Below are 14,500 nucleotides of genomic sequence, written 5' to 3' on the forward strand. Positions count from 1 at the left end.
GCTGCGGTTCGTGAGTTTTTGTGTTGGATGGACAGACATCCCACATACATACATACATACATACATACATACATACATACAGACAGACAGACAGACAGACATCTCACTATGGTAGTACATGCATCAAATCTGTTAAGAGCTGTCATAAATTAACAATTAGATCAAATGGTAGTTTTAGTGACACAATTACAAATTTGGCTGATAAAGCAGCAAAATCTTTGTATAGTTTAAAAAGGGTTTTATTGCACAACAAAAAGATAAAATTTTCACTACATCTATTCAATGTTTTATGTTTTACCTGTTTTACTGTATGGCTCAGAGATTTGGGGACAAGATTTCATGGATTACAAGAAGTGGGATAAATCAGCATTTGAAAAAACTCACCTCAAATTTTGTAAGAACATTTTACAGTGTAATAGACAAGCTTGTAATGCCGCTGTGAGGGGTGAACTAGGACAATTCCCACTTCTACTTGAGATCAAACTTAATATTGTTAAACACTGGCTTCATATCGTACAACTGCCACATTGTAATCTTGCTAAAGAAGCTTTTCTGGAGCAAATGGTAAACAACACTAACAATAGATCCTGGTTTAACTGTTTAAGTGCTTTAATTAAAGACAATGGAATGGACTTTCTCCTTGATAAAGCTCCATCACTTAAACACCACAAAGTTATAACTGGATTAATGAAAACAAATTTAACAAACAATTATGAAGTCTTTTGGAAAAATTTGATCACTGATGAAAATAGTAAAGTAAGAATGTATGCCAAAATAAAACATAATTTTAAATTAGAACCATACTTAACACAATTACAAGGGGAGAAAAGAAAATTCCAAAAACCCCATTACTGAAAGATACTGCAATCAGTGTAACACCAACAGTATTGAAGATGAAACACACTTTTTATTAGTCTGTCAGAAATACAAAGTCCAAAGAAAGAACTTTTTCAGTAAAATCAATTTCCCAAACGACAATACTGAAAATCAGCTTATTTCCCTACTAACAAAACAAGAGTTATCTTTTAATGAACAACTTGCAGATTATATTTTTACTTTATATAAACAAAGAAATACCTAGTTATATTTATTATTAGCTACTATTATTATAAATACTTTGTTTTCATTAACTTATTTTTGTATCACACTTTTATTGCCACAAATGTGATGTAAATCCTATATTTACAAGCAAGAAATAAAAAAATATTATTATTATATGTATGGCAAATGGGAGCTAAAAATGAGGGTATGGTAGTTTTCTTTTTTGGTGCCTGTCCGCCTTTCTTTCCGATATATTATAGGGATCGAGGCTCAGACAGTATCTGCTAAGGGGACAAGCAAGCATCTAAACTTTGAAAGAGTCTTCTTGACTGGCTTGGCTTGCATGTACTGGATCATATAGCTATGGCCTTTGAATTTGACCATAGCCTAATCAATCGACAGCTTGCAAAATGACACATAATTTGCAGGAAAAGAAAACTCCCAATATTCATATAAGGTCGAACTTTGAACATACGATCATGGTTTGGGTCACTGGCGGGCATATCGAGCTCATTATTATTGACAGGAAGATATTTCTTGTATCAGTTCTTTGACATTACTTTTGTGATTCCCGTTACTTGTAATCTGTCATCAATTTACCTGTAGTTGTTTACATCTAGCATGATGTGAATTCCAATCAAACAATTTACTGCTATGAATATCCTCATTTCATCAACCTTTGTCTCATACTAGTATGGGTTTGCACCATTGACACTGAGTTGCGTCATGGTTGATTTCATCGACAAGTCATTGAAGGAAAGAAGGCAAAATTAGCAGAAAAAAAAATCTAATGGCTGAGCTCCAATGCCTAAATGATGATTAGGACCAGATTCAGTGACCATAAAACTTGGAAGATAGAAATTTCCACCATGGGTTGACCATGGGATCTCACCCAAGTTATTGCATTCATCTCGCCAACGTTGATGTCAGTTACTTTTATTACTATTTCTACGTCTGGAAAGCCAACAAATTCCTCCTTATTGCCATGATTGTAAAGGAAATTCTCATGACTTCGGCATTCGAGTGACCAAGCTCCGTGATTTTCAGCAAGGGTTAACGCTATGGCAAGACGTGAACAAATTCAAACTAGCAGCGCCTCTGAGAAAACATTGATCGATTTTGTGCAAAAACTTTTAATGGCAACCTTTATATTTATGAGCGAGAAAATATAGCCTAACATTAGCTTAGTATGACATCAAAAGATGATATCATGTTCATCATGGTAAACTGTTACGTTTCACGCATGTTCAAATTGACCTGGAAGTCTGGAATGTTCGGGCGTTTTCGAGCGCTTTGGCCACACCCCTATAGGGCTTTGAGGGCACTCTAGACTGCAAAGGGTTAAGATGGCAAATTAGGGTATTGGATAGCGGACGTAAGACCTCTGTGGGGAAAATTAGCATATGTGGTAGGAACTTCTAAGTAAGGTGATGGGAAATGACTATTTGCACTAACAAAATATGAAAACTTTCCATAGATATGTCTTATATCCTCTATTAAACAGTAACTTCCTTAATAAAAGCCAGATTATCATAAATTTATGCAAATGTAAAAAAGCCACGCTACTGATTGGACGTCCTGTGTTTGGTCCTAGAATCCCATAATTTTGCAATGTTTCAGGCATTCATTGTTATTGAATCTTGCATGTGATGTCTGTGAATATATATCAACAAACTTGAGGCCAAACTGCAAAAATGTTCCGTTTTTATAGGAGAACACATATGTTTCAAAATGTCTTCTCTGTAAAACGATTTGCCCCTATTTTCATACGTGCCCATCATGATTACTCAAATTTATCATACGGTCAAAGTGATGCTATGAGAATTCAAAAACTCCCGCTAAGTGTATGCAAATGGCTGCGTCATCAGTAATCCCCTTATTTTGCGCCCACGGTCCTGTAACTTCCTGTTTGAATACCACAATGCACCATTCCTGACCTCATTACAATATAAAAAAGGTGATAATTTCAAAAGTGGGGAAGGGGAACACATCAGTGCAGAGTCCTATATGCTAGTACAAACAGTCTACTGGTGAATAACTGATGTACATGAGCACTTATCAGCTATGTATCTTGTTCTCTTGATTGAGAAACTGTGTTCTAAGGCTGTATCGCTCCCTGCCTTAACAAGCCCTTCGTTGACAGCTCCACTGAGCTCCACTGAGTTCTTATGATGTATAGGGAAAAAAATTTACAACAGGCTAAGGATGCATGTTGATCTCAAGAAATGTAAAAATTAGTGGGAATTTATAAATGCTGGGCAGTTTATCCAACCGCACTCTAAAGTAAGCCTTCTCAAGTTTTTGACATCAGAGGAAATTAAAAACAGTCATCTAAAAACGGAAAAGTCAAAACAAAAGATTAAACAAACAACAGAATTTAAAAATGAACAAAACTCAGAAATTATCAAATAATAAAAAAATGTCCAGGGCCCAAGTCTTTTAGTTCAGAATATAAACCCTGGCTTAAGCCAATCAGATGGCTGGATTTAGACAAGAATTGAAAACAAAATGAGTGAATTTCTCGTAAACCCTGCATTCCTCATATGAGTTGTGGACATCATTCCATATTTCAAACAGTCAATGAATAAATTAATACATACCTTGTATGGAACATCAGAATATTCCACAAGGAACATCTTCAGCTGACTGACGCAGATACGAAGATCACCTGTTGTGAATTCATAGGGAATGTTGAATCCAAGAGGTCCAAACTTCCTTCTTTCCAGAGTGACAGCATGGAATAATGCCAGGGATAACATCAATGATTTGAATTCATGTGTCTGTGCAAATTGGAACGGAAGAAGACAGTATGTTACCATGAGAATACAAAGACATACCTTGTCAAAGCAGAGGGTACTATTCATTGATGTACCACTATCATTAACTTGCTAAGACTGTTATATTAATTTTGTCTTACTTGGATAAAGACATTCTCACTGCAGAAGACAATCTCATTTGAATCTGACACTTGTCATTACCCTTAGCTGTTTGCTCCCGTTCACAGCTGAATGCATGGTACAATTTACACATGCATATACACAGGCAGATGCTTGGCTTGTCATTGACATACACATACATTTACCAATAATTTAGCATTTATTATGCTATCCATTAAAAGTGTCTGTGATTTGACAAACAAAAAGAATGGTATCATGTTACTTTTTGAGTATCACTGTTCGTAGATTCCAAACTTGGCAAACAATGACCTGTAAAATAATACAGCAACACCATATTGTTGAGAATCTTTATATTTGTCTTGTTTTGAATGTGTTTCTGAACAGTCAAGTATTAGACTAAAACTGAGAACTAATGTTACTTTCAAAAATGTTGGGGTTGATTTAAGGGGGCGCTGCAACCAATTCAGCATATTTTACTCAAAAATCACTTTTTTGCAAATATTTATTCAAGTTTAATTAATTTATTCACCCCAGATTAAAATATTGGTTAGGTTCACCTTGTAGCTTGTCAAGCAGTTTAAAGTTACGTGATGAAGACGTGTTAATTTATGCAAATGTATGCAAATCACATGATTTCCTGGCCTCTTTTTCCTCCCAATATCAAAATTTCCAAAGAATGTAACTCCACTCTGGCTGGCTCAAATTTTCTGAAATTTTCACAATATGTTCTTTAAATGCTATATAACAAAACGACTATTTTGTTTGACAATAAAATTCTTACATTTTGAATATAATAAGAGGCATAGGTCAATAGTATATGAAATAAATATATATATAAGAGGCATTTTAATTTTGCTTATCATTATTTTAATCAACTTTTTAGAGTATCAGTCTTTAAACCCCTACCATTTTAGAATGAAGATAGATAATGCAAAATAAAATAGTCGTTTTTTCTACATATACTCATCTTTCAAGTGAAATATTACATTTCATCCCTTGAGTAAACTACTGCTACCATACTAAACTTAGTCTCTGCTTTTCGAAAATATATGGTATGAGGGGGTTTCCTTGTCATTTTTGATGAGAAATATTGCTTTGAAAAAAACTGTGTTGGCAACATGCAGCTCCACCTTAAAAGAATAAAGAATACTAATCCCTGATTTTGGTATGTTCTGGCAATTTACCTGTGTGTACAATGTCAATGTTCATTCTATGAGGTGTAGATGGGGTTCTCACCTTGTCACCACAGGAGTTTAGCAAATCATCGTTGTAACTGACATAGGATTGCAGTAAGTTAGCTTTGATTCCTTTGGGTGGTTCCATGGTCATTTTTGCCCCATTTTGTAATACTGGTACTGGGAACTTTGGACTTGGCATACTTGTCAACCATAGACGGAAATCGCGATGAACCTACAATTAAGACAAATATGAGGATGACTTTGTATATTGGTTTGAGAAAAAATACGTTATCCTGTCATTGTTCTTTGATATCAAGTGACATTTCTACAGCCTAGACATTATCATATTTGATGAGAAGGTATTGTCAGTATTACTAAGTATCTTGGGCATAGATTATAAGAATCTAAAGAAGTTAAGGTCTTCTTTATTGTAGGAATAGCAAAGTTAAGCATTTCTGATGATTGTATGTGATTACAAAGTTGCAATGTCACAGTGCATGTAAGACACATCTTATTTGCATGTTTCTTGGATTTTTAACGATTTTCTTATTAGTGACTGAGAAATAATGTGTTGTTTTTCTAAAGATATCAGTAAGTTAGAGACCGATGGTATTTGCAATCTGTGACAGATATAATACAGAAGAACATACAAGTTTTAATTTTGCAATCTTCTACACTCTGTAGTATGAAGATAAGCATATAGTGCTTTTTTGTAAAACAACACTCTTATTCTTATTCCATGGTCAGTCATTAGCATATCTGTTTAACTTACCTTGTCAGGGTCAATATTTTCAATCAATCTTTCCAACGCTGGCATCCAACTAGGTGACAAGTGACAATTCTGGAAAAACACCCATTTACCACGATCCATTGCACTACGCATCATGGCTTCAGCACGTGGGCCCTGTGATGGATTAAGGGGACTTATTATACAGTTGTAACTCAGGGGAAACCAAAGCTTGATATGGTATTTTGAACTTGACTATAAAATTATTGAAAAACTTGCATGACAGTGATCTCAACCATCAATGATAATATTTCTAACAAAATAAAAGTCACACTTTCAACAAAAATTAAATCTTAATACTGACAGTCAAACTCAACAGACAGTAATTTCATTAGACTACAGTCAAGAAGGAGGAGAATGACTTTTCTCTGACTTGCCTGTCCCTGTCCGAGGGAAATTGAACTCAGCTTCTTGGCAAATCTCATTTCTTCTGCAAATTTGTAAAGATCTGCCGCAGGATCAGTACCAGCAGACAATACAAATATCAATGGAGTCTGGGGTGAGGAATCTTTGAATGCAATGGCCAGATCAGCTGTCTGTGGTTCTATGAAACGCTGACCAAGATGCTTAGCCACATAGTCCTGCATTGTAAAAAGTTACAGTAACTTTAGTATAATAATGCACGAGTTACGTAGAAAAACTACTTGACTCTATCAGCCCTGTACATGTGACAAGTATTGCAGAAACTACTTGACTCTATCAGCCCTGTACATGTGACAAGTATTGCAGTCACTGCTTTGAGTGTACAAATATACAGTGTTCACAAAAATGAAACCAGTTTCCTGAAGATTTTAACTTTCCTGCTGCGAGTCAAAACTGACATGATACCAGTGACACAATGCAAATTGAAAGTAAAAACATAACACTCATTGATATTTGAAATAAATTCTTGAAAAACACTACTCTCAATATTCTTCATCTGAACATCATATAACATCAAATTCCTCTGTGAGGTAGCATGCACCTCTGGGACAGGTATTTCGACTCTCAAACTTTTTCAATTCTTTTCCAATCTACCACTTGTGGGGTTCATTTTGAAGTTCTTTGAATAAAAACTTTCACCTTCTTAATTTTTTTGCTATGGAAAATTTTTCACCATAGAGTTAACAAAGGGATGGCGGCCATTCCAAATTTGGATGAACACGTCAAATTCCAGACCTACTTTTGTATTTAGAACTGTATCAGGGCCGGAAAGATTATTGGTAAATCTTTGGTAATTTGTTTCTCTACTGCCAAAATTTGCACAGTGATCCCAAATTTTTATTCTCGATTTTGAAAGTGAATGGTTGAAAGATTCCTTGAGGAAAATTTGGGCGAAAGTTCTTGTTTTTACTTTCAAGGTGCACACTACCTTAACTAAAGTGACAGTTAGTTTTGCTGTCTGAGATGAATGGCTCAAAATGTAACATTCTGAAGTTGAACTGGCGTGGATGCAACACTCTGATGTTGCATTGTCATGGATGCAACACTCTGATGTTGCATTGTCATGGATGCAACACTGATGTTGAATTGTTACATATATTATGAATGTTTCACTTTAAGGACACATCATACCTGCATAGCATTGGTTACTTTATCAGCACGAATACATCGTAAAACGACAAGTTTCTGGAAATCATCTATATCATCATTCCAATGTCCAGGTAGAGGTTCCCTATGTGGATCTGGACTGTCAAAAATTCTTTTAAATCCTTCAAGATGGTCTTTGAACTCGCTTGCAAAACTGGCAAATATTTGCTGTTAAAGGAAAAGGCATGGTGTATTCAGTTCAACTCATTCAGTATGATTCCAAAATGAAACATGTTATCACCATTTTAGTTTGTTTCAGCCATACATTGCCGGTTCATGATGATGGTGGTGAAGATTTTACAATGAAGAATAAATGTTCAACAAATTAGCTAATTTCTATGATGCCAAGACAATTTGATAAAATGCAATATCACACATGATAATTGCCATGCTAACCACACCATAATGATGCTATTGGACCCATGACAAATGCTGTGTTAATAGTATGAAGCAATATAAACATGTCATGACTGATTGCACAAGCCAGACTTTCTGTACTATATCAGTTTTGCAGAAAGCTATGCATACCCAGCCAAAGTCATTGCAAATTAACATGCTAGCTAGGTTGAGTGAAATGCCAAGCATGTTGAATGCAATAGGCTGGTTGATATATTGACAGGTTGAAAAAGGTCGCCTTGAACAAAGCAAAGACTGCACTGAAATGTAAAAGGTTAGTTTAAATTGATATACTCAGCGTCATTCTGTGAGGTTCATTATCGGCAATGCATACACACTTGCTTACAACAATTCTGTCAACATGATTATGCTAGGATATGGAATATGAAATTTACAGCATGGTGACAGAGCAGTCATGCTAATTCTTGAAGTTAGAGTTGTCTGTGGGACATCTATCCCATCATGCAGTGTATGCAGAAGAATTTCATCATGATTAGATTGTACAGGGTGAAAGCTTAGAGTATTGATGCACTGATTTGGGGGAAGGGATAGCAAGTTAATCTGAGGAAAATCTATTTCAAACATACTTCTTGAATGATGGCAATGAAATGAAAATAATATTGAGATGTGTTTCAAACAGCTGGATAAGAGAATTGGACCAGTTTAATGTCATATTGCTGGATATAGAACTCCACAGTTTTCTAGTGAATGAGAAGAGCATAATCTTGGCAGAAATGTACAGTTTCAACATTAGAGCTACTTCAGGCATAGAGGGCTCTGTCATGAAGCTAACAGCAGCATTGCTAAAAAGCGCAATGGCAGCTATACAGGCTGGCACATGTACATACCTGTATGTGAGTGATAATGGTGAAGAGTACAGTGTATGTGTATGGTGAAGAGTACAGTGTATGTGTATGGTGAAGAGTACAGTGTATGTGTATGGTGAAGAGTACAGTGTATGTGTATGGTGAAGAGTACAGTGTATGTGTATGGTGAAGAGTACAGTGTATGTGTATGGTGAAGAGTACAGTGTATGTGTATGGTGAAGAGTACAGTGTATGTGTATGGTGAAGAGTACGGTGTATGTGTATGGTGAAGTGTACAGTGTATGTGTATGGTGAAGAGTACAGTGTATGTGTATGGTGAAGAGTACAGTGTATGTGTATGGTGAAGAGTACAGTGTATGTGTATGGTGAAGAGTACAGTGTATGTGTATGGTGAAGTGTACAGTGTATGTGTATGGTGAAGAGTACAGTGTATGTGTATGGTGAAGTGTACAGTGTATGTGTATGGTGAAGTGTACAGTGTATGTGTATGGTGAAGAGTACAGTGGTATGTGTATGGTGAAGTGTACAGTGTATGTGTATGGTGAAGAGTACAGTGTATGTGTATGGTGAAGAGTACAGTGTATGTGTATGGTGAAGAGTACAGTGTATGTGTATGGTGAAGAGTACGGTGTATGTGTATGGTGAAGTGTACGGTGTATGTGTATGGTGAAGTGTACGGTGTATGTGTATGGTGAAGTGTACAGTGTATGTGTATGGTGAAGAGTACAGGTATGTGTATGGTGAAGTGTACAGTGTATGTGTATGGTGAAGAGTACAGTGTATGTGTACGGTGAAGAGTACAGTGTATGTGTATGGTGAAGAGTACAGTGTATGTGTATGGTGAAGTGTACAGTGTATGTGTATGGTGAAGAGTACGGTGTATGTGTATGGTGAAGTGTACAGGTGTATGTGTATGGTGAAGTGTACAGTGTATGTGTATAATGGTGAAGAGTACAGTGTATGTGTATGGTGAAGAGTACAGTGTATGTGTATGGTGAAGAGTACGGTGTATGTGTATGGTGAAGTGTACAGTGTATGTGTATGGTGAAGTGTACAGTGTATGTGTATGGTGAAGAGTACAGTGTATGTGTATGGTGAAGTGTACAGTGTATGTGTTATGGTGAAGAGTACAGTGTATGTGTATCGGTGAAGTGTACAGTGTATGTGTGTGGTGAAGAGTACAGTGTATGTGTATGGTGAAGAGTACTGGTATGTGTATGGTGAAGAGTACATGTATGTGTATGGTGAAGTGTACAGTGTATGTGTATGGTGAAGTGTACAGTGTATGTGTATGGTGAAGAGTACAGTGTATGTGTATGGTGAAGTGTACAGTGTATGTGTATGGTGAAGTGTACAGTGTATGTGTATGGTGAAGAGTACAGTGTATGTGTATGGTGAAGAGTACAGTGTATGTGTATGGTGAAGTGTACAGTGTATGTGTATAGTGAAGAATACAGTGTATGTGTGTGTGTAGTGAACAGTACGATGAATGTATCTCTGTCTGCAGTTATGTTGTGGCAGATCTGACAGATGAAATGTGAGACCTTGTCTGAAATCATAAGGCAAATGTGCAAAGATAATAACAACTATGATTTCAGTTATGGTGAATTACAGAGGGGCAGTTATAAATGCAGAAGATGAAATATATAAATAGTGAGAATGAAATAGTACATCAATAATAAACAAATTACAATCTGTATCCCACTTCGAACATGTCAAATTCAGTTTATAGATAAGCTGTGTGATTACAGAAATGACTCAACTGTCGTATTGAGTCTATATAGGTTTATCAATTAATAATCAAAACTCATGTTCAATAAGGGATGAAGTGGCTACGTTACCATGGAAATACCTAGAATATTCCCCAGCAATGACAGAATAGAAATGTGCATGTGGAGAAAGATATGGGTTAGATGAATAATCAGAGTCAGTGCATGAATGATGAATGCATGGCAATAAGAATGGGATGATATTAGAAAATGGAAGAAGGAATGAGGGATGAGAGGAAGGGGACTCAAGTGGGATGTGAAAGAGGGGGTGAGGGGAAGTAATGAGCAGGGAAATGGTGAGAGATAAGAATGAGAGGGGTATGCAGGGTTGGATATGTATGACTCACTGGAAGGGATGGGGAGTGATATGGGACAAGATATGGATAGAGGAGGGGATGGGGAGTGATATGGGACAAGATATGGATAGAGGAGGGGATGGGGAGTGATATGGGACAAGATATGGATAGAGGAGGGGATGGGGAGTGATATGGGACAAGATATGGATAGAGGAGGGGATGGGGAGTGATATGGGACAAGATATGGATAGAGGAGGGGATGGGGAGTGATATGGGACAAGATATGGATAGAGGAGGGGACGGGGAGTGATATGGGACAAGATATGGATAGAGGAGGGGACGGGGAGTGATATGGGACAAGATATGGATAGAGGAGGGGATGGGGAGTGATATGGGACAAGATATGGATAGAGGAGGGGATGGGTATGGAGTGGGAAAGAATGAGAAAAGATTCTTAGGGTGATATGACTATTGTACGATGATAGTGATGACAAGTGAATAATTGCAGTGATGCTCATTTTTACATCAATGTCAATGATGCTATCTATTATCTGTCGTTTTCTTGTGAAACAAAACTCACTATTTTGGTACTATCGGGCCTTTCACCTTTCTTCGACACCTCTCGCTAATAAGGAAAGAAGGCAGTGATGAGTTACGTAACACATACTTTGACAAAAGGATACATACACTGTTTGTCAAGTTTTACATATCATGGTAAGGATTAGACTAAAAATGAAGGACGTAGAAGGACTGAAGACTGTGAAATTATATACAGAAAGGATGAGAACAGTATTTTCAGTGTAGAATTTAGTGAAGGATAGTGAAATCTCTCCAGGATAGGGCGCTGGACAATATACAATATATATCACTGTCCAAAATTGACACTTGAACATTGATATCTTGATGTGTGCCTTGAAATACAAAGAGATGAATAGGCCTGTCAACTGAAAGAAATATTACTGTAAGAAAGTTTATTTGCATACACTGTTATGCTGTAATTCTGCAAATACAATATAATGCATTTATGCACACGCACTGTACTAGCTGTACTCAGTTGGCAAAGTTTTGACATGCCTTAAATTAGCTTGCAATGTTCAGCAATATGGACTCCAACAGTGTTATATTGTAAATGTAATGTTAAAAGTGGTCTTTTCATTCAGAATTAAACTGCATTTTCGTTTATCTTTGCTGAAACTTATAATTCCTGAAACTTCAATAGTGCAATGTAAAAAACGAAACCATTGAGTGACCACTGTTGAAGGTTCAACAAAAAGCTCAATTTATACGCATACCGGTATGGGATTCCCCATTCTTATTTGTACACATATTGCAGCAAATCAGTTGAGCACTGTACAATTCTAACAGCAATAGATGTATAAAAATAATATATAGCTTACAAACACAGAATACATTTTTTGTAGATGTTTTGATGCCTGCAACTGATGTGCAAGTGGCATGCAGTCACTGCTTGTACTGTTGATTATCAGAAATTTCAAAATTTATCAAAATGACTTATCCAGCTCCTAATAGTTAGCAGTCCTGGTCAGCTCCAAATTGGAGACTCATTATGATAATGTATTTCGAAATTCAGCCAATCATCGACCAGATTACATCATTAATACAGTACAGGTCACGCTGGGTCACAAATTACCCACCAAGTGTGATCGGCAGTTTTGGGCCGCTTATTAAGCCCCTGTCTTGTGAATTTCGACGAATTTCGACAGTCAACATAATCCACGTGTTCTGCAGAAGGTCATGTCCAACAAGGAGTCCGATTAGTGAACAAATATTCGAAATATTGACGATTCATTTCTACCCCAGTTCATCGATTTCGCTCAAGTACCGAGAATCATTTGTGGATGTTCGTCATCTCTATTAGAAATACTGTTATAAAGGTTATTTGTGTAGGTACGCGTATAACATTTTGCAAGGAAGAAGAGCAATGTCAGAGCTTTAAAACGATACCTGTTTTGTAGTTGTCAAACGCAGACTAAAAATGGTACGCGATTTTGAAAATGTGTTGACAGAGTGGCCACACAACTGTTCCCATACGGTAGAATTTGTATCGCTGCCATCACCGATACAAATGGGGTATTCTGAACGATCTGTGTAGGTACACGATTTATATTTCGCAAGACTTCAAGCCAGAGTCTAGGAATCACAGCGATATATGGGGTTTGGTTGTCTTAGCCAGAATAAAACTGGTACGCGCTTTTGAAATTGTGTTTTGACAGAGTGGCCACACAACTGTTCGACATTATGACAGAAAACGGCGCGGGAGTTCGACACAGTATGGCGTACGTAACGAAGGACGCATGTGGAGGTTGCCAGGAAATACAGTTTTTACTGATGGCGCGCTGGCCACTGATTGGCTAATGAGAGTGGGGAAATATTATGGTATAGCGCTCCAATTTTGGAGAGCTGACCCGGACTGGTTATATGATAGCATACTACATGCAAATATTTCACTGATATCAGTAGATTTCAACACTGCGGCAACAGCTTCTTTTCTACTAAGATTTCCCTTGACCTGGCTGTCCCGTTAGTTCTCTGAGAACGGCTGGTTAATATCAATAACTGGATGATCTGTTCTCTTGAGAATGATCTACAAAATATCGGGGAAAGTGAGAAAATCCCTCAATGTGTAGCAAATTGGGGAGCTCGTTATTTACATATGAAAGAGAAAATGCATTTCATGAATTTATTATCTGAATAGAATCATGAAATACTAGTACATATGAAATATGAAGTGTGAGTGAATGTTATTTGTCATCGGCGAAATTGAGTGTGGACAGGAATACTACGAAACAAGTATTGCCGCTGGTACCGTGAACAAGCCATTCACAGCCCAACGAACTGGTAATTTTGATCTTTTACCGGGGTTCATTGGTCTAATAAACCCGCTGTCAGACAATTCTTCAGAAGTCGAATGGGTTTTGGCAAATATTCGACAAGAATTGATGGACTATCACCCTCAAATATATGTTTATTAGATTAATCATAATTGTATTCATAAAGGAAATGGATGTTGACAAGCAGTTTTGCTATTTTTCCATTTCCTATTTACCCTGTGACTTACATGTATATATGAATTATATTGAAATAAAAGTTACGTATATTTATATTGATTTGTATAAAATAGGATCTGATAAGATTCATTACCCAATGCACAAGTCGTTATGCTAGACAAAGGAGCAAATGCAAGGGAACGTCAAAGATCGGCCTGGACACCGACGACAGTTGTCGAAATGAGAGCAGTCATTGGAGTGATGGTGCTATTTGGAATTTGCTGGCAGCCTGAAATCCAGCTGTATTGGTCGGACCATGTTTGCTTCAGTCATAATTTCGTCAAGAGAACTTTTTTCCTGTGATCGCTTCAAGCTACTGATGCATTATAGAATGTTGAAAGTGGATGCAAACAGCAGAATGCACTGAAGCCTGATGTGCCAACTGGCAATCAACGAAGGAGTCATCCCCTACCGGGGCCGCACAAAGAATGTTCTCTACAATCCAGCAAAACTGCATAAATATGGAATGAGAGTTTACACTCTCAGTGAGTCCGCCACGGGTTATGTTTTCAACGACGAAGTCCATCAACCTGTCGCTGATACCTGTCATCACCCGCTTGATCCTGATGCAGCAGACGACCCCTGAGTTTTCAGGGGAAACAAACCTGGGCAAGTTGTTTCCCGGCTGATTCGACCTTACTATGAGTTTCTTATTATTTCTTAATAGGACAT

The 14,500-nt window shown here is 37.1% G+C and overlaps 1 protein-coding gene across 5 annotated transcripts in view; it reads right to left on the reverse strand.

Moving 5' to 3' along the window:
• LOC139151247 (dynein axonemal heavy chain 1-like) overlaps positions 1–14,500 on the reverse strand; it is a 206,762-nt gene that overhangs the window by 25,300 nt on the left and 166,962 nt on the right. For 3 of the 5 annotated variants that reach the window (XM_070723931.1, XM_070723914.1, XM_070723905.1), the window contains 6 exons: positions 11,341–11,385; positions 7,458–7,640; positions 6,281–6,484; positions 5,889–6,020; positions 5,175–5,348; positions 3,642–3,821 (listed from right to left, as the gene is read on the reverse strand). In XM_070723931.1, coding sequence (XP_070580032.1) covers positions 3,642–3,821; positions 5,175–5,348; positions 5,889–6,020; positions 6,281–6,484; positions 7,458–7,640; positions 11,341–11,385 — 918 coding nt within the window. The remainder of the gene's footprint in view (positions 1–3,641; positions 3,822–5,174; positions 5,349–5,888; positions 6,021–6,280; positions 6,485–7,457; positions 7,641–11,340; positions 11,386–14,500) is intronic. The other 2 variants (XM_070723939.1, XM_070723923.1) reach the window with 1 other exon arrangement.

This window comes from Ptychodera flava, chromosome 2 (genome assembly GCF_041260155.1).
Source record: "Ptychodera flava strain L36383 chromosome 2, AS_Pfla_20210202, whole genome shotgun sequence".
NCBI classification, from domain to species: Eukaryota; Metazoa; Hemichordata; class Enteropneusta; family Ptychoderidae; genus Ptychodera; species Ptychodera flava.